The sequence below is a fragment of the Nesoenas mayeri genome, assembly GCF_963082525.1.
Source record: "Nesoenas mayeri genome assembly, chromosome: 1".
In the NCBI taxonomy this organism is placed as follows: Eukaryota; Metazoa; Chordata; class Aves; order Columbiformes; family Columbidae; genus Nesoenas; species Nesoenas mayeri.
Genome location: NC_137541.1, coordinates 94,339,999 through 94,365,706, shown reverse-complemented (window position 1 = coordinate 94,365,706; position 25,708 = coordinate 94,339,999). Strand labels below are relative to the sequence as shown.

Sequence of the window (25,708 nt, the reverse complement as noted above, 5' to 3'; positions counted from 1 at the left end):
TTTTCTTTTCTTAAGGTTACCTCTCTCAGAAACTTTCCAGTTTCATTGAAGTTGATAATAAAAGCTATAGCTACCTATGTTTTTTGAGTGAGTTAATAATAGTAGAAAATAGAAATCACAGTACTAGAAGAATTCTCCTCAGAAGCCCACTTTTCTGTCATCTCAGGCACCAAGCGAAGTAAATCCCTTTATGAATTTAGCAAACTACATTAAATGAGGTTAGGTTTTTTGATCAGCTATTGCTATTGCCAAGCTCTGCCAGACCACGGCATCAACAAAATCTTTTGGTTTAAGTAGGCCTTTCACAGTTTGGTGCAATATATAAATGATGATTAAATTTCATCTGTAATTATTCTGCGTGACTAAACTAGGTAAGCTGCTTTAGTCTCACCACTTAAATAAATGTTAACTTAACCATCATTCGTTTATCTCTAAGTCACTATCAACATCATAATTTATTAAAGCTGTCCAACACTTATAAATGGAAATAACAGTAATATTTAGTCTAGTGTAATTAAAACAAAGCTCAACGGAAAACCTCAAAGCCACCTACTAGAGGAGGTAACTGATACCTCCCTCCTCTTGCCTGAAATATTAACAATCAGTATCTTAACTTCTAAGATGATAATGACCCTGTTTCAGACTAAATTCTCTAACAAAGCACCTGAAACAGATAATGGATCATTAGCAGGCTAATGCCAATTACATCTTCTTCCTAACCACAAGTCATTCTCTTTATGTCTTCAATACATTACAAAATGCAGATCTACAAACAGAATGAAATAATCCTGCATGCAGCGCACCGCAAGTTATTTTTTGAGAGGGTACACTAGTCTATTGGAACATACTTAACCATGAGAAAGGAACAAGACAGTTCTACAGGAACAACAACAGTTCTACAAACTGTTCAGTAGTGGAATTTGGATATTATGCTTTGAAACAAAGGTAGAAATTTGTCTATTTCTTTAAATAAATGTCTTATAATTTCTTATAAACCCCACCCATGTTTTTATTTTTCTCTTCATACCTCATAAAAATGAAAGGCAAGATTCGCATACACCTTAGATATACAAAAAGATACAAAATCTTTCAGATAGAGTTCCTTTCTCTGGAATACATGAAACAAGTAACACAAAACTATATTTGGATCTTCAGGCCGGCTAAAGTAACGAGGTAACAGGCCAATGTCAGACTATGTTACAAGCACTGAAAGCAGAACAATAAAGTTTCAATACAATTCTTTTTGATAAAATAATTTGATGTATATTTACAGTTTAGTACAATAGAAACGTAAAATTGTAAGGCATAATAATTCTTGGCAGACAATGCTATGACACATTCCTTTGTCCAGCAGGTACCAAGTGGCAAAACACATTCAAGCACTTTTTTTGTTTGTTTAAATCATCTTTATCTTCACTTGCAACGTAATCTGGCCACCAGGTATGCTATGCTCAGAAACAGCCACACAATCAGTAAATTGGGGCTGAGAGCTAGTAAAGGAATAGAGTAGAGAAGGCTGGGATCTAGTCTGAAATCTCGGATGGGCACCAAGCCACTCAAGTTCTTCTGGGTGACTACCTCCCGTGTTCCAATGCTGTGAAAAGGAAGAAGGTTGGGAGGAGGGAAAATAAAACAGAAAGGAAGACGGACATGCAAATGAATGTATAAAAAGAGATGGTAACACAAGGTGGTCGAGAAAATGAAAAAACATGGAAGAAAGCACAACAAAACCAGAAGATGAAGTAAAGAAGGAGTGGAAAAAACATCTCAAAAATATGTATCAGCATAATTACAGAAATAAGGAGAGGGAAAGAGAATAAAAGAGAAAAATAAGAAAGAAGTACTGTAGTCTACTGAAAATAAACACATGTAGGTTGAACATAAATGGTTTTCCATGTTCATTCTTTCAGATTACTAAGCAACAATATCCCATGCTGCTCTGCCATGCTTCCACATGCTGCAAAGAAGTGGAGCTCTGAAAAGCAAGCTGAACATGAATAACCATTGTGGTATTTGACCCTTTCAAACATCTTTCCATGTAGGCTGCAGTGAAATAATTTAACCTCTTAACTACCTACTCAATATACAAACAAAAACACCAAACCACCCACTTACTCTTCTGCTTCAACAAGAATTCAAATGTGTATCAATATGCTTTCCAAATCCCATGTTTGTGAAGTGCCTCAATATATGCATGTGAAGGCGAGACACGCTATAGAGCCCATCTCATTAGGCTGAGGCTTTATAGTGTGGTGTTTCATTTTGGATCACTCTGACACCCTGTGCAGTCCAACTCTATTTTTAGTTCACAAAACAACAACTAAATGCAATCTGTGAGCCTGATCCTGTTAGAACAAGTGCACTCACTCCATCCATAAGAGGTAATACATAACCTTGCTGGTTGTGTAGTGAGGTTAGGTAACCAACAGAGAATGTCTTGGAAGACATCAGAGGTGGTCAAAGAGAAAAGTAGCCTTCGGATACCAGTGACACTTCAAGTCAAATGGAATTAGGTGGGCAGAGAGCTAAACCAACTGTATTTCTGATCTGGATTATGTTTTCACTCCTGGTGCCTACACTGGATAAGGGCAGATCGAATCTGTGATGCCCACAAATCCCAATTCTCTTTGGAGGGGAAGGGAGGGGTGTGTGTGATCAGGAGAATCAGTAAGTGGGAAACTGATGTTGACTGGAAGGTGATGGATAAAGCTGAAACAGAATAGTCTGGAGGAAGAAAAGTGGTTTAGGATATAGATAAGGAAGTAAAACAACTGGAGAGGGAAAGAGAGAAGAAAGGCTCAAAAATGACAGTTTTACACAAAGACATATGCACAGACACATACAGTGGGAATGAAGGCAAGAGCTGGAAAGTGCTTTTCTTGTTACTGTTGGCCCATGAAGACGTTTCCAACTGAGGGGCAAAAAGTCACCTCTTGAAAATACTAAATATACCAAATTGTACAGTGTCTTAAATCAAAACATTCATCAGCAGACCATCTCTAGGAGAGGACCAGGGTAAAGAGACGAAGCAAATTCAGTGCTCATCCAGCTTGTGTATGGGAATCCTCTCTGTGAGAAGATGCCAGGGCTGCCCCGTGATGGACACAACCAGCTCCAGCTGAGTCAAATGGAACCACCGCAGGCACAGCCAAGCCCCTCAGCTGCGATAGCGGCGCCTTGGGGAAAACGTGCGTAAGAAAAGGCAAAACGCTGCATAGCAGTGAGAAGTGATGGGAAAAGATGCAAAAAACAGCCCTGCGAGCACCGAAGTCAGAGAAGAAGGGAAGAAGGTGCCCCAGGTGCTGGAGCAGGGATTCCCCTGCAGCTGTGAACATGACCATGGTGGAGCAGATATCCACACTGCAGCTGTGGAGGACCCAATGGTGGAACAGGTGAATATCTCCTGAAGGAAACAGGAGCCTGTGGGGAGCCCACACAGGAGTAGGTTTGTCTTGAAGGGCTGCAGCCTGTGGGATGGACCCATGCTGGAGTGGGGGAATGTTGTGAGGAGGAAGGAACAGCAGAGAGGAGGTGTTGTGGACTGACCACAAACACCTGTTCCCCATCCCCTGTGCACTTCTCACTGTGGGGCGGAGATAGAGGAGCTGGGAACGAAGGAGTGAAGCACTTGGGCCTGGGACAAAAGGGGTTGTGGAGGAAAGGTGTTTTCATTTTTGTCTTTGTTTCTTACCATCCAAATCTATTTGCAATACAATAATTTTCTCTGAGTCTGTTTTGCCTGTAACAATAACTCGCAAGGGATCTCCCTGTCTTTATCTCAACACATGAGCTTTTTCATCATATTTTCTCCCCGTCATGTTAAGGAGGTGGAGTGAGAAAGTGTCTGGGTGGGCGTCTGCCAGGTGGCCAAGGTCTACCCACCACAATTTTATTCTTAAAGGAGGTCAACCAGTGAAGAAGTTTGATCAAGCTTTTTATCATGGCAGTTTTACTGCAGTGGGTAGTCATATCCAAACATGACTATGTAGTCTTTCAGTCTATGTAGTCTTTTTACTCAGCACCAAGGCAGCTAAAAGTGATTATTTCCCTCACCCCATTTCCAGTTGCTTTTTAAGAGTCTATATCAGAGACAGCTCTCCTCTGTTGTCTGAACTGCTTGTGTCACAGCTTGCTAATTGGTTTAATGAAAATGAGCTAGGCTACCTTAAATGTGTAAAGCATTTTGCTACCCAGGCTGATTTTAACTGAAACTGGATTAGAGCATATTCCCACAAACAGCTCTGCTGGTGTATCTGACAGGACAGCAATCAATGGGGAGGGCAGGGGGTCATGGGTCTAGTGGGGGGTGTTGGTACTACTGCAGATGGAAGAGGCTACGTGATCCAGTTGGACTTTGATTCTTGAGCTGCCTTTATTGGCCAGGTATTCATTTCCTCTGTAGCTTGGACTTCAGACACATCATCATTATTTTACTACTTGTAGGCTGTGAGTTACCATATCTTTGATTTGAGATTGGAAAAGCTGCAACTTATTTAAAGAAAAGTGAGTTCATTCTAATAGGATATTTGTTCCTAAGGGGAAAGACACAAACTTGTATCTCTGAATTGCTACAAGAATCTATAATGGGCACTCAGTGTCCTCTTCCTCATGTCCATGCTCACTGAATATAATTATTATGGATACATAATTATCACAAGACTAGGAAGGAAAGGAAGTCCATGAGGATGAGTAAGTGGAAACTTACACCTCTGAAGACCAATGTCACGTGAGAGAAGAAGGTGCTTTCTTTGATTTTTCAAGAAGAGCGTATGCAAGGATAATTTTCTTCTCTGGAAAATTACCAGTAGAGATGAAATACTTCTTTGAGTCCCACAACTTAATAGTACTTCTTTCCTGCCCTTCCAACTGCCCCCGAAACTTGAGAAGTCTTCAAGACTGAACCAAGCCTTCCTTCTCCAGTACAGTTACACAAATAAAAAGATGCAAGTTAAAAGAAAAAGCACATCTTCTGAATGCCCTGAAAGTAATTTGTTACCCTTTCACTTCCTATTTCTGTCATCTAGGTCAGGTCATCCTATCCAGGCAGAAATGGGTTTGGGTGGAGTTGGACTCCTACATATTTGTTCCATAATCCTATCTCTTTCATTAAGCTTTGTTAATTCTGTGACCTTGTTTCTGAGCAGAATTGGCAAATACTTTTAAAAACACAACCACCTACCCCAAAGAGCAATGAGATGTGAGGAAGAAAGAGTGATGAAGAATGGTCTAATCTTAGCATTCCTTCAGGACTAGTTAGTATTTGTTCTGCACTACCTCTCTTAGTCAAAGACTTAACAGAAGAAGAGAAAGTCATGTCTGTCACCTGTCAGAGCAAACCCCTGATGTTGCTAGAAGACACAAGCCAAAGGTTTTGATTAAATTGGCCCTCCTTCCATATCCCTGTGTAGGTCAACATAAAGCAATGCAGGTTTTGGGTCATTATTTTACCTGATCCTGTGTTATACTAAACTGACGGTCCAAAACAATGTTATTATTAACCTCTGTCTCTCCTGTGTCCACAACTACGGTAAAAAAATAACTAATTTAAAGAACATTGAGTTTTTATTCTTAGTAAATAGACAATTGTGCAAAACACTTTTTTTTTCTTTCAGATATCTAAGTCAACAAGCTGCAAAATTTAAATAAAGATACTGGAGAGCCACTTAGCTCCAGTTAAGTTAGTAACTTCTGCCTCACAAAGCTGTTCCAAGTTTTGTTTCTAACATCAAGGTTTAGTCTCTGAATGGTTTTTGTGTACTGTACTACCTCTGTAACAATACAGCAAAAGGTGCAGCTAAAGTGAAAATAAAAAAGTCCAGAGACATCCAATTAGATGTAGATATAAAAAAAAATTACGAGTGTAAGAAGTTGCAAGCGTTATAAGACATTCTCCGTCTAGGTAACCGAAGAGTAAGAAAGGGTCAAACAGTAAAAACATACAGAAAGGATAAGAGAATTGAACACTCTTGAGAATTCGGTGGGAAGACACACAGTACGGTACATTCGGTAAGAGTGAATGTTGAAAAACAGGACTGAACAGCATTGTTGAACTACATTGATAAAGACTAAAGCTAGATTTCTTATCCTTTCTTTTGGTATGTGACTTACGGAGTTTTCCAGCAGTGCTTGAAACAAGGCATTGAACAACAGTAAACAGATATTTTTTTTTAGTACAGTAATTCTGCAAACATCTCTGCTGCTTCAGAATACAGAACATCCTTATATTGATACGACAACAGCACACTTGACACATTGTGATGAAATTTGGTTGCTGTATTGTGAAACACTCATACTGACACTTCACCCAGTGAGCAATGTTTCACTGCTAAAGAGTACACGTGACAAACCAGTGCAAACTGCAGGTGTCTCTGTTTTCAAGAAAAAAAGACAGGTCATCCCCAAGAACTCTGTCTGATCTAGAACTAACTCAGGGCTATGACAGTTCAGGTAACCTTGTCATTAAGCAGCTTTCAAAACAGCACCAGTTTCCTGTTCTGTAAGCTCAGCATTAACTGGAAACACGTTTTTACGTAATTCTCTGAAAACTCCCCATTCACTACTGAAAACTAAAGCCCATCTGATCCAAATCTGGTAACAACCACTTTAGCATATGAAACTGACTAATACATGCAAGGGAGGGATGAATTCTACCAGATTTGCTGTTTTCTCGCTTTATTTTACCTTGGTTTTTTTGTTCTTTTTTTTTCTCGATAGAAACAGAGACCATTGCTGTTCTGCAGTTTGCATGATTCCTCATTTAGGAATAAGTGACACAGTCAAACTCTTACCTCCTCATACACTCCAGAGCCTGGGTGAAGACCTGTGGAGCCATTCCATGTTCATGCTGTAGGATTAAACACTGCTCCAGGGTGACCGACATGGCAGTCCTGTCCTTGGCACTTTTACAGCTTGTAAATCGAACACCATTCAGCCTGCGGCATATCTAGAAACAAGATATATAATTCAGCATTCCTTCCTCACGCAATAACCTTCTGTCAGAGAGCACACCTGGGTTCCTCCTTAGACAGACACAAATGCTGTGTAGGACTTTGATGTCAAAAGCTGTCATATGTGAGAGAGCAAGAACTTTTGTTACATGAGTTGCAGGGAAAATACTGATGTGGAAACACATTTTATCTCCCCATGTCTCATTCTAGAGGAGGTTTAACCTGGCAGCATTTCCAAGCTACATTCAAGCAAATGAAGACATTTGAACATATCAGTAATAACAAAAGGGAAAAATACATGTGCATACAGAAAATCAGCTGAACTATGCAGAGATGCTCAGATTAATACATACCTCAGCAGCTTGCCAAAGGATATCAACATTCTTATTTTTCCTTGCATGTACATTTTGTCCCAGAAATCTTAACAGTTCAGGCAGGCACGTCTGACTACGAGATCGAGGTAGACCTATAAAACAAATAAAACCAACTCCACTTACTTATCTGTATTTGGCACTTTCACAAAGATAAGTTACATGGGAAGTGTTCCTATCTGTGTGTTGCAAACACCATCATGTTTTCTTGAAATTATCAAAGCTTACAACAATTAATCCAATTCTTAATTACTTAGTACCACCAACAAAATAAATTCCAGTTTAATTAAACTCAATTGAAAATATACATTTATGTTATTTAAAATTTTCCAGGCTCAGAATCTGATAGCAATAATGGAGTGAAGAAAAGGAGCAAGAAGGTACAGTATCTTGGTTTGTGTGGCACAGATGTACTTGCTTTCACATGCTGTTCAGAACTGTATAGAAACATGTAACTGCCTGTATTATCACCCTGCTGAGGTGACAGGATAACATGCATGTCTCTACAGAAACTCTGAAGATAGCATTTTACATTCTGCACACATTTTCAACTTCAAATTTGAAAGCTGGCCAGTTTTCAATTGCAAGAAAAACTCTCTGCAACAGGACACTACACTGCCATGGCCTGTTAATGAATATGTCACTAAGTGAAAATAAACGAGTTGAAATTTTTCAATATTTCAGAGTGCTTTTAGTATTCATATGTTCAAAATGTTGCACATGATCTCTTAAATATGTAGCAAGATAGTCAAGACAATCAATGACAAGCATTAAATGGGTGTTTGGGGTTTTTTTAAGGGGTAACTACCAAGGACACCAGTTAAATTGGATAAATAAGGAGGTATACACTGTTAAAAAATGAGTATGCAAAAAAAAGTATCCTACATGGATGATACACGAGGTTTTAATTTTTGGACCACATCTTTTCTGACAGTAATTAGTATGTCTGCAACATTGTGCCTACCCTGGTCTGCTCTGCAGGAACTCTACACCTAGAAAGAAATACTTGTAAACAAAAACAGTGCACAGACCATCTCCCCAAGTATTTCTAAAGACAAGGAGAGCTAATGGAACAAAGACAAGGAGCTAATGAAGCTAAGACAGTAATTCACTTCTTAGAAATTCTGTGGTGCTCAGAACTAAGAGCACTGGGACAAGGACAGTGGATCAGGAATCAACTTTCCTTGTATTTTGTTCTTGAAGTGAACATTTCCTGAACATCTCGTGCCCTAGAATGATCCATTGGGTTTTCCTTTTGCCTGTACTTATCACAGACTATACCACTGGCTGGTCATAATAACCACCTGTTTTACAGTTAAATCGTAAAATGTAAAAAACCCTTGACGAGGGTTCACGTAAAAGTATGTTTTACTTTGTATGTTCTATACATCACCACAGAAAAGGTACAAAACACACTTCTATGCTTTCCCCTCATGGCAATCTAACTGCATGTGTACACGGCACATAATGTTGCTTAGAAGGAGCAGAAAAGTAAATTAAAAAAGGAAAGTTAAACAGACTGACCTTTAAACCTCTTGAATCTGCTCTACTTAGTTATAATCTATTACAACATGAGTTGCCTCATTTCTTGGAGGTTACAAATCCTGGTGTATCGTCAACATTTAAACAACTAATGTGAAGCCAATAAACGAAAAAAATCAGCCTGAATTGTGCTGTTTAACCGAATTTGCTGTTAATTACCAAATACTTACAATCATCAGGCAAAACTTCCTTGAACTGCTCAAAGTATGAATTCAACCGTACTAAGCTTTCCATGTTAATTACTTCTTGCAGTGAAGTGTCTCCAAACCTTTAAAAGGTGAAGAACGGAATAGTTAAGCCCAAGGTCAAGGGTTTCTCCTGTTCTTTGACACAACTGCATTTGGGAACATGAACACCACAAACCAGTTTAAACATTTACCCCATGAAATTCCAAAACCATTCAAATACAGGGTAAAGTGTAACAGAGAAGTGCTGTAGAGATTCAGTACAGAAAAAGAAAATATATGAGTGTGAAAGGAAAAGCAGGAAAGGAGGTGAAAAAAAATCTTGTAGCAAATGCAACTTAAAATTCTTTAGCTTTTGTGTCTCTCTTTCAACATTAAATACCCTTTTGGTAAATCATTTTGTCAAAATTCAAACTTTTAATAATGGATTTACTAGTTTAGTTATAATTATAACCATAATATCAGCAGATAGGATTGAGAACTTTGACTTCAAATATGTATATGAGAATTATGGATCTAGGAGTAATAACCCATGAATGTAACAAATACCATCAACAATGCCATGATTCTCCTCATCTAATTGTATCTACATACATAGATATACACACAGTGTTGACATCTGTAACTATGCTTGTCACCTTGGGCTCCCTTTATAGGCAAGAGAGGACAACAGTAACTGATGGAATGCCTTTGTTAGACTTTTTCTAGGCATCCACCATCATACCGCACGCTACACCTGGGTATCAAGGCTGCATGTGCCTGATTTCACTGGAGTTCTCTGTTAGAGCCGAGCTTCGTCAATGTGTCTTTTACAGGACACGGCCATACCAGAGGGAAGCTCTGCTGGCCCTTCCAAAATGGAACAGTTTCCCTAGTAAACATAATTACATATTTTGCAGCTTTACCAGAACAGTGTTGCATTATATAAGTAGTGAAAGGATATATTAAAACAAAGGTCCATCTAGCCCAGTGGTGTCAAATACATTTTCCCTGGGAGCCACATCAGCCTCATGTTTGCCTTCAAAGGGCTGAATGTAATTTTAGGATTCTATACACGTAGGAGTAGTTACATTTATACAGTCCTAACATTACATTCGGCCCTTTGAAGGCAAACATGAAGCTGATGTGGCCCCTGGGGAAAATGAGTTTGACATCCTTGATCTAGCCCATTATACTGTTTTTTGACAGTGACCAGAAGAGGGAGTCTAGAGGGCAACGCAAAACCAAGAGGGCAAACACACAGTGATAGTCAGAAAGATCTCTTGGTCTCTGGTGATCTGTCACTCACAGAGGTCACAAGCAGCACCTCTGTGTTAAATACGCTATGATAGATTTCCTCTTCTAAAAATTCACTTCTGAACCACATAAACCTGCACTAGACTCAGACCCATGAGGTAAGGGGCTCCACAGTTATGTGCCATATGAAGAAGAACCTCATTTTGTTTGTTTTGCATTTGACAGCTTCATTTAATATTCCCTTATTAGTGTATGGGAGATACTGAATCACTGCTAGTAATGCAACAGTGCAACTCCATAGAGAAATAACTTCCATCAGAACAGGAGACTGCTGGACTGCCATTAAGGTTGAGCTTGCATGGATGAATACATACTTCTCTGCTAGGGTTTGCTGCTCATTGATTCCCACATTGAAAAGAACAGGCTGAACCCTCAGTAACATGCCACTTTGAATCTCTCGCGGCAACAAATCAAACAAGGCGCTTGGCAGAGGGATCCTCACGTTAAATCCATCACTGCAAATAAATAAACAGCTATTAGATGTAAATATCAAAAAGCTACATTCTGAGCATGTGTTATTTATATAAAGAGGGATAACATATTTTTTAATAGTCATATCATGTTCTGTAAGTATCAGTCAAAACTGAGGAATTTAAGAAACTGGCACAGCTTGCCCCTAAGCAGAAAAGCTATTCTAGTTCAAAACCAAACCTGTAGCAACCTGTAATGTTGATTTTATATCCTCATGGACATTTCAATCAGATCTGCCAACTTCCTGACAAAAGCTGGTTTTGCTCTGCTCATTAACACTACAGCTCTTGTACAACTTGGCTAGAAAAAGCCAAATTTTTCCTCATCTCATCAAGAGTAAAGTATATTTATCTTAAAGTGATAAAGCCCAGTGATAATGCACACGCATAAAAGGATACATTTTTTGATACAGTAAGTATTACTGACATTTCTGAGAATGACTGGAGCACTGGTAGTAGCGACCCAAGCATAAATTGAATGGGGAACTAACAAAGGCACTTATACAAGAACTTGATGTCTCAGACCTTCAAGCTGTTCCTGCAGCAAAACAGGTTACTTTGGGTCAGCTGTACTACTGCAAAAGAGCACTGTGTATGCTTTATCTCATGACAAATGTTAGGTAATACAACATATCTTATCCCATAACATCAGTGCAGATTAAGGTATGTCGTATTACCCAGTGTTGGAACTGCTCAGACAGAAGTTACTATGTTTTGTCTTCTGCATGTTAACCTATCAGCAGCAATACCTTGGCAGAACCCTCAAGTATAGCATATACTTTCAAGTGCAGCAAAAGATCTCTGAGAAGTGTACAGTAAAATAATCAAAATTGGCCTACCCAACATTTACATTGGTTGGACACACAAATCCTATGCTATGTTTGAAAGCATAAAAACCTATTTTTACCTCTAAATGTAAAGCTTCCAATAGTTTGGACCAAAATAAATACACACGCAAAATAATAAGCAACACTATCAAACGTGAAACTAATGAAGACTGGTTTCCTGCTGATTAGTGTCCTATAGCTGATGGCAAGTTTCAACTAAAGATTTTCTTTGAAAGGAGTTTTCTGTCAGCTCTTAGCCATTTCCATAGGTCTCAGCCACTTCTGTAACATACATGATTGTACTGCAGACCTCCTTCAGCGACAGCACTTTTCATTGCATGTGAACCTTAATGAAGTTCCTCTAAATGTTTTTATCTTTGAGAATTCTAGCTCCTTTTCAGATGTGGACAAAGCTGGGCAAAGCTTCAGTGGAGCTTGGTACAGCACACTGTAATTGAATAAGCCCAATTTCCTCCAGAAATCAGAAACTAAAATATTCTGAAGACTCTGAAATACAGAAACATTAAAACATCAGCTTCCACGAGGCCTCTGTCCTTCCACAGCTTAATCCTCATTTATGAAGGCTGGGGAATGACCTATTAGAAAGCAGTGTAGGGGAGAGGGACCTGGGGGTCCAGGTGGACAAAAAGATGACCATGAACCAGCACTGTGCCCTTGTGGCCAGGAAGGCCAATGGCATCCTGGGGTGTATTAGAAGGGGGGTGGTTAGTAGCTCGAGAGAGGTTCTCCTTCCCCTCTACTCCTCCCTGGTGAGACCACACCTGGAATATTGTGTCCAGTTCTGGGCCCCTCAGTTCCAGAAGGACAGGGAACTGCTGGAGAGGGTCCAGTGCAGGGCAACAAAGATGATGAAGGGAGTGGAGCATCTGCCTTATGAAGAAAGGCTGAGGGAGCTGGGTCTCTTTAGTCTGGAGAAGGGGAGACTAAGGGGGGACCTTATTAATGTCTATTAAGTATATAAAAGGTGAGTGCCATGAGGAGGATGGAGCCAGGCTCTTCTCGGTGGCAAACAATGACAGGACAAGGGGTAATGGGATCAAGCTGGAACACAAGAGGTTCCACTTAAATTTGAGAAAAAACTTCTTCTCAGTGAGGGTGACGGAGCACTGGAACAGGCTGCCCAGGGGGGTTGTGGAGTCTCCTTCCCTGGAGACATTCAAAACCTGCCTGGACATGTTCCTGTGTGACCTCACCTAGGCGTTCCTGCTCTGGCAGGGGGATTGGACTAGATGATCTTCTGAGGTCACTTCCAATCCCAAACATACTGTGATACTGTGAACTGGCAGCCCCTGGGCAAGAACTTCTGCAAGGGCTCACCAGCCACATCAGAAACCAGTGTAAGGCCAGCTCATGAGCCGGCTGAGGCAGCAAAACTGAAGTTTGACACTGTTGTAAATGCTTCCCGTCATAATAAACCTGTAACAGGTCACTCTCACTCCATTTTACATGAGGATGGGAATGTTTGTTACTTCAGACTTTTAAAAGAAAAATTGCTTTTAAGCTCAAACTGGAAAATATCTCTTTTCAGACAAGTGACCAAAATGAGCAGCAGTCTGGTGTTTCACAAGCATCAGTAAGTTAAAGCCAGCTTGGCCCTGATACTTTGGAAATTGAATCTAAATAGTGGCCCTGATACTTTGGAAATTGATCCTAAATAGGCCTCACTTCAGCAGCAGCCCATCAACTGCCTGATAGATGTTCCACATCCTGTTGTGCTAATGGTGACCCATTAGTCAATGGCATACAGTAAAGCAGTGACCAACTGATCAACAGCAGCGAATTTCAGACAGTGAGATCAGTCTAAAAAGTAAGTCTGAAATTTAAAAACAGCACAAGTGCTTAAGAAAAGATTGAATACTTCTGGCTTATGATTTTTGGAAGGCTAGGTCAAGATGACATTTGTTCATGAAACACTACTGCCATGTTTGCCATATATCCCTTTTCAGCTTAGCTCCCTGTAAAATGAAATAGTGGTAAAAATGAGTAAGGCCACTTCAAAACATTTCTTTGAAATTCTGAGGAGAAGACCAGCACAGTACAACAGCAAATAATTCATTTCAAGTGCAGTATCACTGCTTCTCCTGTCTGCAGTCCCACCCCACTTCCCGCCCCCCCATTTTTTTACCGATTTCCAGTGATGACTGGCAGCATGTCGGTAGATGTATTTGATGTGGCCTGAGTTACTTTAAAGGTTACATTCCTCAAGTCCATGATTCCCAAACTCATGTCCTCCAGCATTGCCAGCTCCTCACCTAAATCAAGGAGGAAAAAATGAATTGTAATCATTATTTGTTACATACAACTTCCCTTTATCAATCTGATGATGACTGCAGGTCATCACTCTCATAAAGAAGTTTTATGGACGAAACGAGTGCAAAGCCCAGGCCTTCACCTTGATGTACAGACAATGTAATTATTTACTTTATGGGTTTAGTAAGTTTAGGAAACACCAATTAACTAGCACGGCCCAGATTATTGTTATTGAAGTAGATTATATGCTGATTTTCCAATTTGGACAATGCTAGTAAGGTCTTCCTGGCATTGTCACAGCCATGATGCCCTTTGTGTTGGAAAAGTTATAAGGTATTCCAGATTTGTTCAGTAAAGCATTCCCTAACTGGCATCCAGATGGCTGTTTAGACACAGGACTGAAACACTTTACTTTTATCCTTCAGAAGTAGTTCAATTAAATGCAAAGAAAATCAGAGTTGCTAGCTAATTAAGTACTCCAGATATAATCTGAATTTGCATTTCAGTTTTCAAAATTTTGTAGCTAAGCTGCAGACAGTTCCAAACACTCATGTCCTGCTGTAGCCAATTTAAAACAGTATTTGCTGACTCAACAGCTAATACCACCCACTTGCCCTGTGTCTTTACCATAAGTGCTCAGCAGGCTCTCAAACTGTGCCAGTAAGCCAATGGTGTAGAGTTGTCTTAGAAATCCATCATCATGCAGGCAATTCCGCAGCTTGATAATGAAACCACAAATGAGAGCTGTCAGCTGTGGGAGAGAAAACACAGAGGAGTGAAATGATTCCAGACAAAAAAGGCTCTTCGGTCCCAAACAGAAACAATATCACATATAAGAGATGCCATAAAATCTGTCAGACTGTTGCTCTTTTCTCTTAAGCATCACTCTTCCTTGCAGCTGAAGAGAGACAACGAATCCAGAAAAAAACAAAACACTCATAAAATCAGATTTAGGGCACACTGCCTTCATCTTGTAAGCTCTCCCAAGACAGGACCGCTGTTGATCTTCCATCTATTTGTTTTCTGGACACAACCACTTGCATTAAGGTCTACAACTTACAAAGTACAAAAGAGTCTCCTTGGAGAACTGTTTTAGTTACAGATGGAAAAGCAACACATCTGGTTCCAGGCCACGAATTCTGACAGTATGAATAAATTATTTCTTTTAAAAACAGTATTGTAAAAAAATGTAAAAATGCAATATGTTTGCATTACGCAAAGATTCAAACTCTAGCGTTACGAGATATTCAGGACAAAGTCCTGAAGACACAGTACTAAGATCTAAGATTAGTACTAGCCTTAACTCACTCTGTCAACAAAGGAATTTCCCAGGTGATTGCCATATGTTACGTACACAGGTGTATAACTTCATTACAGAATTAAACAGAAGGGAATACAGTTCTGCTTATGATGTGGCAACATATTCAAAACTATCTGCAATATGAAGTGGGTTTTGAATAGAAAAATACCCTGAATTTATCTCTATGAGATATTATATTTTGAGACAACAGCCCTACCAAACAATGTCCAAGAGATAAGCTGTTTGAAATAAATGAGTAAGATACTGATTTCACAGGGAAGCAGACACACTACAGAAGTGTCATGGGCAGAGGAAATGTGGAAGGTTTTTTAGTGCAGACACCTGCTAATCAGTGGCTGACAGAAAAGATCCCAGCAGGACTAGAAACAGAACATCTAGGAAAAAAAAATAGCACTAATTTCTCTCCCTATAACTAGACTTCTCTCCTTAGGTACCACAGATGCTGTCAGTTTTCTTGATGTGGAAAACAACAAAGGTAATTGAAGGAGCACACTTTCTGCTCATGGGCTTCCCTGCACCGCCCCCCCCCCCCCCCCCCCCCCCCCCCTCGCCTCTTTCATATCTTTTGATTTTAGTTTGGTGGCATTGGAAGGCAAAGGTTCTTTCTGCAGTCAGCAGTATGTTTTCCATAGTTCTGGAATAATGTTTTTTTCAAATACTGAATGCATATCCAAGGGGCCACTTAAGTTATTTATTGCCAAATACATGTAGGTGACATGTAAGGACAGGATAGTACAGCCTGTGAGAGATCATCACAGTGTTAAACCCAAGTGTAGAACAGATCTGAAACATACTGAAAACAGTCATAATTCATGTTTCATATAAAACCCATCACATGTCAAAGTGGTGCAATCAAATAATGCATATTTGCTTGCTTACAGTTTGGCAGAAGACAACATCCCTGCGATACTGAAGGCTCAGGCAGAGCCCTATTGTCGGGGCGCTGTCCTGCATTAATAAAAAGACCATGGCTTTCTTTGCCTTGTCACTCATCATGGCTACGCAGTCTGTGAGTGTTGTCAGCAAAGGATAAAGAGCTTCGCTCCATTCACCTGGTTAAAAGAAAAAAAAATGGCAGCACTGTAAGTACCTTATTTGAAACAAACACGCATTAAGAAGAAACTTCCTTTTGCAAGTCCAAGTTGTTGATAATTCACATTTAGGTCTTCTTTTATTTTCACTGGCTGGTTACTCCCTGCTTGTTATTAATTAAATAATCTTACAGGATTTTATTCTGTAAGGATGTTATGACTTTCCTGACCATGTAATAGTTCCCAGATTTGCGCCCACAGGATAGGCTATACAATCGCTCATTTGGAAAGCATAACAGAAAGATTAATTTCTATATACACAAGTGTATGTAACTGTGTATACATGTGCAAACATACCCTTTCACAGTGCATATGTGGACAGACAGTGTGGAGTCCAACATATAACAGAGACAGTGACTATTTGCTTAGCCATTTCTGTCAATGAGATTACTCCCAAATATCTTGCCTTGAATCTTTTGTGAACTCATAGATATATCATTCAACTGCCTCACCAACTCATTGACCCTTGTTGCACCTCAGTGAGGTAAGACAATGCTTATGTCTCATTTGCAGCCTAGAAACAGTAAGGCAGAGAGGTGAAAAATCCATGTAGGTATTCTCAGGTGTCCTCTGCTGAGTGGCTTTGAAGGCTTAGAGCTAGCTAGCAAGAAACACTTAGTGACTTAAAAGCGAGTCAGACAGATCCTTGGAAGTAGTTTGGAGCTTGACTTCCACTGAAATACATGACACCTGTCCCAGAGGGTCTCTGTTCAAGGTCCCACACAGGGAGTACACAAATCAAACTGGGTTGCCAAAGTCCCATTTTAGTACCCCAAACATTGTGTCACTCCCCTCTCCCTAAGAGATTGCTCTGCCTTAAAACGCCCCACAAGTTCAGTTGCTTTTCTTTCCTTCTTTCACTTGCTGTCTTAACCAGCAATTTAAAAAAACCTATTTCCAAGACTGTATGAAAAATTATTCAGATTCCATACCAAAACCCATTCCCTCTGCAATACAAAAGAAAATACAACAGTGCTTTGGTTTTGCCCTCCTTAATGTAAAGTTCAAACAGAAGAAAACTCCTCTTTTTAAAGGGAAGGACAATGTGTTTTATTTTTAAAAAGCATCGGAGCTCACAAACAGAACACAGACAACCCTAGCCTGGTTGGCTGTAGGAAGAAGGCAACATACAGATCAGAACCTGCACGAGTGGGGCACTGCAAGCCCCTGAAAGGAAGTTGTTTGGGATTTTGACTCAAAGGCAGGACCAAGAGCTAGGAATAATAAACGGCTTTGATAAACAGCCAAAAAGGGGATCTTTGGAAGTCTCTTAACAGAAACAGAACTGACAAGATTAACAGGACTATCCTTCTTGCTTTTGTTCTGTGCGGTAGATAGATAACATAATAAACTACACAAAGGGGAAGTTGTTTGGCTCTGTTCCCTTGCCATAAAAAAGCAGGAAAAATCAAAAGAACAGGCGAAGAATTACAGCTTGTCTTTTATGTTCTTTTAAATGTCTTTCTCTCAAAATACATCAGATGCTATAACATGGCCCCATGAACACTTAAAAAGCAAAACACAGATAATACTAGCAGTGTTTCTCTTACTGCATTTTACAACTATTCTATAAACAAATGAGAATGACAAAAAGAACAGAAAAGATCTTCCAGCACATCATCATCATCCCATTGCCTGGATATACATATATAAATATAGTTATTAACTCAGTGGAGGTTTCAAATTGTAGTGTGTCTGGCAGCACTTAATTTGAAAAAAGTATGCTTATTTGTGGTAATTGCAAAGTATACTGGTGGTATACCAGCCTGTCTGAAGACAAAGCAATTGTTAGATGTTTTCTTTCTCCCAACACTCACACTCAATGCAGTGGTCCACACAGGGTAATGAGCAAAAAATCCGCTGGGCTGTGTATTCTCTTGGTTTAAAATTTGGGCCATGAAAAAACAAACCCTTGTCAGCCTGCAGAATTCTAAATGCTTTTTGCTGCCTACTTCACAGAGGTGCCACCTGTGTTTTTTAAACTTTTTTTCGTCAATGGTAGTTGCTACTAACAGTAAACAGGAATAAAAGGAATTGCACTCCCAGGCTCAAATCAGGTTGGAAAATTTCACTGGCAGCAATTTAATAAATGTGAAAGGACTCTAAGTGTTCAAATTTCACCTGGATTTTCCTGTCCTTCTGTCTTCCCCTCATTAATTTTCCTAAGAGAACTTTATTACTGAAAGTATATTTTCTATCAAATCAATCAACGGCACCTTCAAACACCATGAGGCATCAATTCTAATGTGAAATCTACTCTGAGGTCTCCTCCTACATTCTGTGAGATGACCAGAACTTTAAAGAACTATTATAGACTCCACTGGGCAGATCCGCAGGTAGGATGATTTGGCACAGGGCCTGCGAAATGGAGATGCAACAAGTGTTACAAGTTTACAACTGCTAAAGACCTAGTCAAAGTTAGCTGTTGGTATGTCTGGGACAGAAATCCTGCTTTTTAATCAGAGCTTTCTAGTTCATGTTAAAAGTTATTCTGTCTAAAAACTGGCCTCGTGCAAACCATCAGGATGCCTGTCATTTGCTTGAGGTGCTTCATATTGTACAGGAAGAAGCAAATCCTGCAGTGTCCAGGCAGACAGCTACCACTGAATTCTGGCAGGTAAGGAAGGGCCAGACTTGGCCCCATAAGTCTTTGCTATTTTTCTTACGACTGCTGCTGACCAAAGTCATACCTTAATGTACACTTGGAAATGTGGCATTTTGAAAAAGAGGGACAGAGAGAGTTATGCTACGAAGGCCTATGAGTTCACGTAGTGGACCTTCTCTGACTATATACTACTGACTATTTTATAAAACAATGTTAAGAGAACCTAATACATAAAGCCTGTATGAATCAAGGATGTAATGACAGGTGGGAAAAGTTTTTGCTTTTTCTCTCTTCTCCGGAGCAATAAAAATATTATTAAAATAATTGTCCTCCAGAACCCTGAAAATGTATTTCTAGTCTTTTCATATTAAAAAGAAACCTTAGTATCCATACTGTGCTCACACAGTTGCCCTCGGTTTAGGTCAGAGTTGCAAGCACTTATGATCACTAAAAAAGAGATTTACTAAGTAAGTGTCAGTTACTTAGGCCTGATCCAGTAAAGTATAATGGGCAACTCACTTAAGCACACAGTCATGTCACATTTGGCTTAAGAGGAAGCAAGTATCTCACTACACTGTGGCTTCAACCACTTATGTTTAAGATGTGGTTTTGTGTATATCTGGGTACCCAGTTGGGGTAACTTGGCTGCTTTTAATTACTCCCATCTTAAAAACATAAAAATAGCATTCATTTATGTACTACATTAATATTTTGCAAAAACTAAAGGGATGTTCCAGGAATTAAAAATGTGTGGAGCTGTTATTGTTAGAAACACTTTCTTAGAGACAGAAGAAAACAGAGTAGACAGCTGAGAAGAACATTAATATATTTCGTGAAGATGAAAATCATACCCACACTGGAACTTTATTTTCCCTTAGTTCCACTAAACCCAGAAGGCCATGCTGTAACAGTGCAAAGACTGAACCTTCACTGAACTCAGATTAAACTACTCTCAAATGGGAGAAATTGCAGCCATCTAGTTGGGAGAGAGCAGTATTACAGAGGTATATTATTCAGACCTTGTAAATGCAACACTAGTGTGTGGAAGTACAAGGACAGCAGAAGGAAGGCTAACAGCGCAATGAAATTCTCCTCAATTCTGTATTCTGAAACATTAGATTTGCAGTGTACAGCACTGCTTGGTGTGTACCCACAGAGATTTTCCATCTGCCTTGCTGACTGCTCCATGTTCTACTCGAGTTCTCATTCAGAAAGGCCAGCTCAACAGCACATATGAAAGGGCATGTCTGAAACAGCTGAAATGTCAGACTCCCACAGAGTTCAGCGACATTCGGAAAAGGCCTCAAATTGTTGTCAGCTTCAACAGTTTGCTGAAACACATCAACTGGAGAAAGCAAAGAGGCCATGAACAAGTGCTTTCCCATATCTGGACATGAGAAGTCACCAGATACTCCCTTGCACTATTATTTAGAAAACAATAACTTCTCAATATGCTTAATGCAGAGCATTACCATTTCAAAATGGCCAATCTTAACAGCAAGGCACTTGTTCAGCTGTTAATTACGAACAAACCCCTGCAATTTTCAGAAGAAGCAGAAGCCATGAATGCACGTACCTGGGCCGGATTCTTCCGGAGCGGGGCTGCAATCTGCACAGAAATGGAGGGGCAACATGCATGATTAAGGAGCAGCAACATAGTCTAAACAAAAGCAACTCAAATGCTCAATGCCAGAGTTCTCAAACACTTTCACCAAGGAAGAGGAGCTCCTTTGCCTGCAGGCACCAAGGGCATGGGCTATCTCCTCCACTCCACTGTTTCTGATCAGAGTAACACCTGGATGGAGACCTGGAGGAAAGCCTGCGAGCTCAAGGGCGCTCTGTGGGATTACCAGCAAGTTCACTGTCAATCCCCAGCAATCCACAGGGCACAATTTGAGAACCACTGGTTTAGTGCAATTATATAATAAGCTGGCAATAAGGCTGCTAAACAGAATAGCAAAAGACTAGCAGTAAATTCAATGCGCTTAACAGAAGATTATATTTAGGCACCTACAATGCAAGAGTAATAAAGAAACAGGACCTCACTATCTTAGACAAATTTCTGCTAGACAATTTTTGAGATAGTTAACACAAGCATTAGATTGTATGTTAAGGTCTGAAACCTCACCAGTGAAGGTTGTGAATGTTCAACACTCACTTCAGTGGGAGCAACAAGCTCTCAGATTAAAACACACTTCAGTGCAAGGCAAACAGTAAAAAGATAATATACACCCTGTTAGAGCAAGTCTTGCATTATTGGAAAGTAGTAGCTAAAAGGATTTCAACTTCTGTTATTTATATCTAGATTCACTAGTAAATGAATTATGAATTTAAAAGTAACAACAGAAAATATCAAATTCAGTTTTATGCATTAGGACAATCAGCTGACCTAGATGATCCAAGACAAAAACCTCTCAGTAAATTAAAACTCGTGTCCATTAAAGAAGCTATATGCCCCAGGCAATTTTAGTAATGAATACCTAAGCCTATAGCAAAAATACAGTTTAAAAGGATTTCTTAAATCCCCCTTCTACTATTTCAGGCAGTATTTTCTTTCACAAACATTCATTTCTAGAGAGATTCTCTGAAGTCCTCTGATAACATTCTACTCTCTCTCACACCAATTCTGGAACTATCTCCGTTTGCTGGTTTTCACATTGCTTTCAAAAAAATTTCTGGCCACTCTTTGCTCAGTGTCATTTATTCAAAGCTCAAAATGTAGTAACAGAAAAAGTGTTAGTTCTTTGAACACATGACAAGAAAAAACTTTTAAAATGTTGTGATTTTGTACTTAGGGAAAAGATCTTCTTTGTCCCTCAATTATTCCCATGATTAGTTGTCACAAGTGACAGTGAAAGGGTAAATCATAGAATCACAGAATAGTTTGAGTTGGAAGGGACCTTCAGAGGCCATCTAGTCCAGCCGCCTGCAATGAGCAGGGACATCTTCAACTAGATCAGGTTGCTCAGAGCCCCGTCCAGCCTGGCCTGGAATGTCTCCAGGGATGGGGCATCTACCACCTCTCTGGGCAATGCATTCAGTGTTTCATCACTGTCACTGTAAAATATTCCTTCCTTCCATCTAGTCTAAATCTACCATCTTTTAGTTTAAAACCATTTAACAGGCCAGGTTGGTGTAGAGTCAAGGAAAGCAACTCAGCTGAAAAATTCCCGTTCATTTCAGTAAGACCAGTTTTTTTCATAGCATTGAACATGTTCATCTGTCAAAAATACTGACCATTAATTAGGAGCTACATTTGATAAGACTATGATCAAGTATTCAGCTTGCCATGGCTTACAACAAGCTTCTGAAGTGCAATTCTTGATTTAATGTTTCTGTCCCAGGTTCTGCGGATTAAATGGTAAGATTTTTTTCCTATTTTGAAGGAACATCAGGGAAAGATTACAGAAACTCTTGCCACAAACAAAACCTTTGGTAGGTAAATGCAGCTAATTCTACTTTTATATGGCATAAGAGTCAAAATCCAGAGTAGATTTAAAAGATCAACTGAAAATGAAAGACAATTATTGTACTAAGGTGTTTTCAGCATCAAATTGTCTTGGGAAAAGTTTCTGATATCATCCACCACAGATTTTTCCTATTCTTTTTAATATTAAAAATCCACAACTTTTAGTCATTGTTATGAAGGTGCACTAAAGTTTACTGATAAAACTTTCATGTAAATACATATAAAACTTCATGTAAACTAGCTAGCAAATAAAAACATTTAAAGGTATCAAACCGTAGAAGAAATTTTGTCCAAGATTAATAGAGAACACAATCTGAAACAAGAACCAACTCTCCTATTCCTTTATAATACACAAAAATGTCAGCCTAATCTAGAAAAACACGGTCATTTAAGATACAAAGAAAACCATATGTAACATTTAAAAAGCCATACAGAAATATATTAACATTTAACTTCCTTCTTGCTTTCTTTTTGTTAAGGTACTGCCTTCCACTGCAAATGTTAACAATGGGATGGACATGAAGTCACAGACACACATAAGGGACAAAGGGCCATCAAACAGTAAGACAGAACAGGCAAAGGAAATGAAAACACAAATCAGTCTTTCTAGAGCATAACTTGGCACAGCTGCTCTATGAAGTGGCCAAATCATAGTGACCACATGTAAAGAATGTGAGAATAAGCCAAATAAGTACATATGTAAATAAAATAATTCTGAAACTTAATGCATGGCTGCAAAACTGTCAACCTAAGCTGATAAGAATTTCCTTCATTCACATGCTAATGGCATTATGCTGGATTCAATCCAGCACCCACTTTACCTCAAAGTTTGATCGGATTATTCCACTGAGAGATTGCACTGCCAATTCCTACCTCCCAGCTACAGGACGTCTAACTAATTGAGTGCCTCAGCACCACAGCTTTTGACAATTTGGGATAAAATTTGCATTACACTCCAGTAGGTTCATCCAAGTTCAGCTCAGTCTAATGGGACTCCTTGGCTCCCCTTCCTATGCTTTCGCAGCCTGGCTGGGACCATTAGCATTGCAGTAGTGCCTGCACTTCTCTCATGTTTTATTTATCTTTTATAGAGGTTCACTGTCATGAGCTTTGATTGCTGCAAAGAAGCTGAAGCCTCCAGGAGAGCTATGGGTGGTGTTTGACATGTGTAACCCAAACACCTGTTTTACCAGCTTAAGACACCCAGTATGAAAACCAAATGCCACTGTCACCAATGGATTTGGCAATGATTTCAGTGGGATCGGGATTTCAAAACAAGTAATGGGCTTAGCAGGTCTCTGTACACCACTAGCCCCTTTTGCCTGTCATCAGTGCTCAACACCACTACTAAACTAAAAAACACATGGAAGGACGTAGCGGAGGTTTAGGAATGATGCCAGCGCACAGCAAGAGAGCAGCAGTGAGAAGCGGTGTCTGGCATACGCACTTGTCTTTCTGAGAGAATGGCATGCACAGGATGGTGTGGATGAAGGTGGTGGTGAGGATGATGAAGGTGGTGAGGATGATGAAGGTGGTGAGGATGATGAGGTCTCATTTAAATCTTCTGGATTTATCCAGTAGGCACGAGTGTCCCGATTACCTTTCTTACTAGTACAGCTGACGTCGCACTGGAAAACGTCTTCACAGCTGTCACTCTGCAAGCGCTCCTTCTGGAGAAGTTTGTCCACTCTCTGTATAATACACTCCAGACTTTTGTCAACATTCAACCAAACTTTCTCCTTAAAAAAAAGATTTGTTTCTCAATTGAAAATGAAAAGACACATTGGGTAACAAATTCCTTAGCAATATATTTTCTCCTGTGATTCTAGTCACAATTCCTCTGCAGAGTTTCCTCTGGGTTATCACATTTACACTTGTGCACATACAAACTCTGGATATATAAATAATGTATACCAGCATGTCAACAATATGTGGTGACACGACTTGTGTGGTAAATTGCAAAGTTATTTTCTAAGTATATCTGCCTCTTCCCACAGTATGGCTCCAGTTTCCACTTGGCACTATTGTTTATTCTTGGAACTCATGTTTCATGTAATAATTGTATACAATCACACATCATTTTTTGTATATGACTCAGTGAATAACAGATAAAATTACTGTATTGTATTATTATCTAAATAATTAAATCAGCTTTACTTGTATCTCATTATTGCGAGTTTGACTGTAAATCAAAGTAAGCCAAAACAATTCAAACTAGCAAGGCTCCATTTCCAAAATTAATTTGATCTCATTTCTCAATTGATATTTCACAATATTAATAAGGTTTTAATTAATCTTGACTATTTTTTGAGATCTAATTCACTTCTGTTTATATTACACAATGACAGAATTTAAACAGCCCAATTCTCATTTCACTTGGCAGTGTGGGAAGGAAAACCATTTAAATTCTTTGTGCAAACAGTTTTAAAATGCTGTTCATAATCAAAACAGAGATGTTCTGCAAGTTCTAAATATTTAGATGAGAACAAAAGCCAGGAAGGCTGAATTGTATAGCTAACACATGCAAAATATGTTTTATCTTGGAGAAATGTAAAAGCCCTTTGTAGTATTGTCTTTTTTTTTTTTTTTTTTTACATTAAAAGCTGTTTACTTTCCCTTGGAACTAACTTCAGAAAAGCCATGCACCTACTGCAATGATCTCCACTGTTCAGGAGATACATAAATATTCATTAAGGCCTGTTTGTAGCCCAGTGCCAACGAGTAACTGAGCACAGGCTGGAGGAAGCATCTTTGCTAGCTGAACAATACCTCCAAAACAGTCATCGTGTGCGTATCTGGTGAGAAGTTATGGAGCTTATAAACAAAAGAACAAAGCAAACAAAGTCTAAAAAGAAGAAAACATTCATCACTCCACTAACCAAACATACCCATTCCTCTTCATGCCAATCCACCTGCAGAGAAGATCGGCTGTTTCTTCCTGTCCATCTGGCCACAAGTGTATCTTGATCATTCCTCAGCATCACTTGCTCCCCTTCTCCAGAGGTTGGAGAAGCTTTTGAAGCTATATAATCTGGCCTTGCAGTGTTCAGTCCGTGTATTGAATTTGCCAACAGCTTACAGTCACAGACTGTGACAAGTTGCCGGGTCTAAAAAGCAATAAACCACCCACATGTTAACAACATTTCCATTTATAGCAATTTATTCTGTATTCTTTCACAGAATGAAAAAAGAACAACTTGTATCTGGAAAACAAACTAACCACTGTCTCTAAGGTGCCTTCAAAGGTGTTTTACAGAATGGCCTTTAAAAGAATTTAGGATACCAAACGACAAATGGTACATTTCCAAAGTCA

The 25,708-nt window shown here is 39.4% G+C and overlaps 1 protein-coding gene across 5 annotated transcripts in view; it reads right to left on the bottom strand.

Annotated features, from left to right (window-relative positions):
• INPP4A (inositol polyphosphate-4-phosphatase type I A) overlaps nucleotides 1-25,708 on the bottom strand; it is a 47,642-nt gene that overhangs the window by 5,298 nt on the left and 16,636 nt on the right. For 2 of the 5 annotated variants that reach the window (XM_080346483.1, XM_080346487.1), the window contains 10 exons: nucleotides 25,284-25,502; nucleotides 23,843-24,134; nucleotides 20,503-20,535; nucleotides 16,110-16,282; nucleotides 14,537-14,660; nucleotides 13,785-13,911; nucleotides 10,656-10,796; nucleotides 9,031-9,128; nucleotides 7,301-7,413; nucleotides 6,789-6,943 (listed from right to left, as the gene is read on the bottom strand). In XM_080346483.1, the coding sequence (XP_080202609.1) occupies nucleotides 6,789-6,943; nucleotides 7,301-7,413; nucleotides 9,031-9,128; nucleotides 10,656-10,796; nucleotides 13,785-13,911; nucleotides 14,537-14,660; nucleotides 16,110-16,282; nucleotides 20,503-20,535; nucleotides 23,843-24,134; nucleotides 25,284-25,502 (1,475 nt within the window). The remainder of the gene's footprint in view (nucleotides 1-6,788; nucleotides 6,944-7,300; nucleotides 7,414-9,030; nucleotides 9,129-10,655; nucleotides 10,797-13,784; nucleotides 13,912-14,536; nucleotides 14,661-16,109; nucleotides 16,283-20,502; nucleotides 20,536-23,842; nucleotides 24,135-25,283; nucleotides 25,503-25,708) is intronic. The other 3 variants (XM_080346486.1, XM_080346485.1, XM_080346484.1) reach the window with 3 other exon arrangements.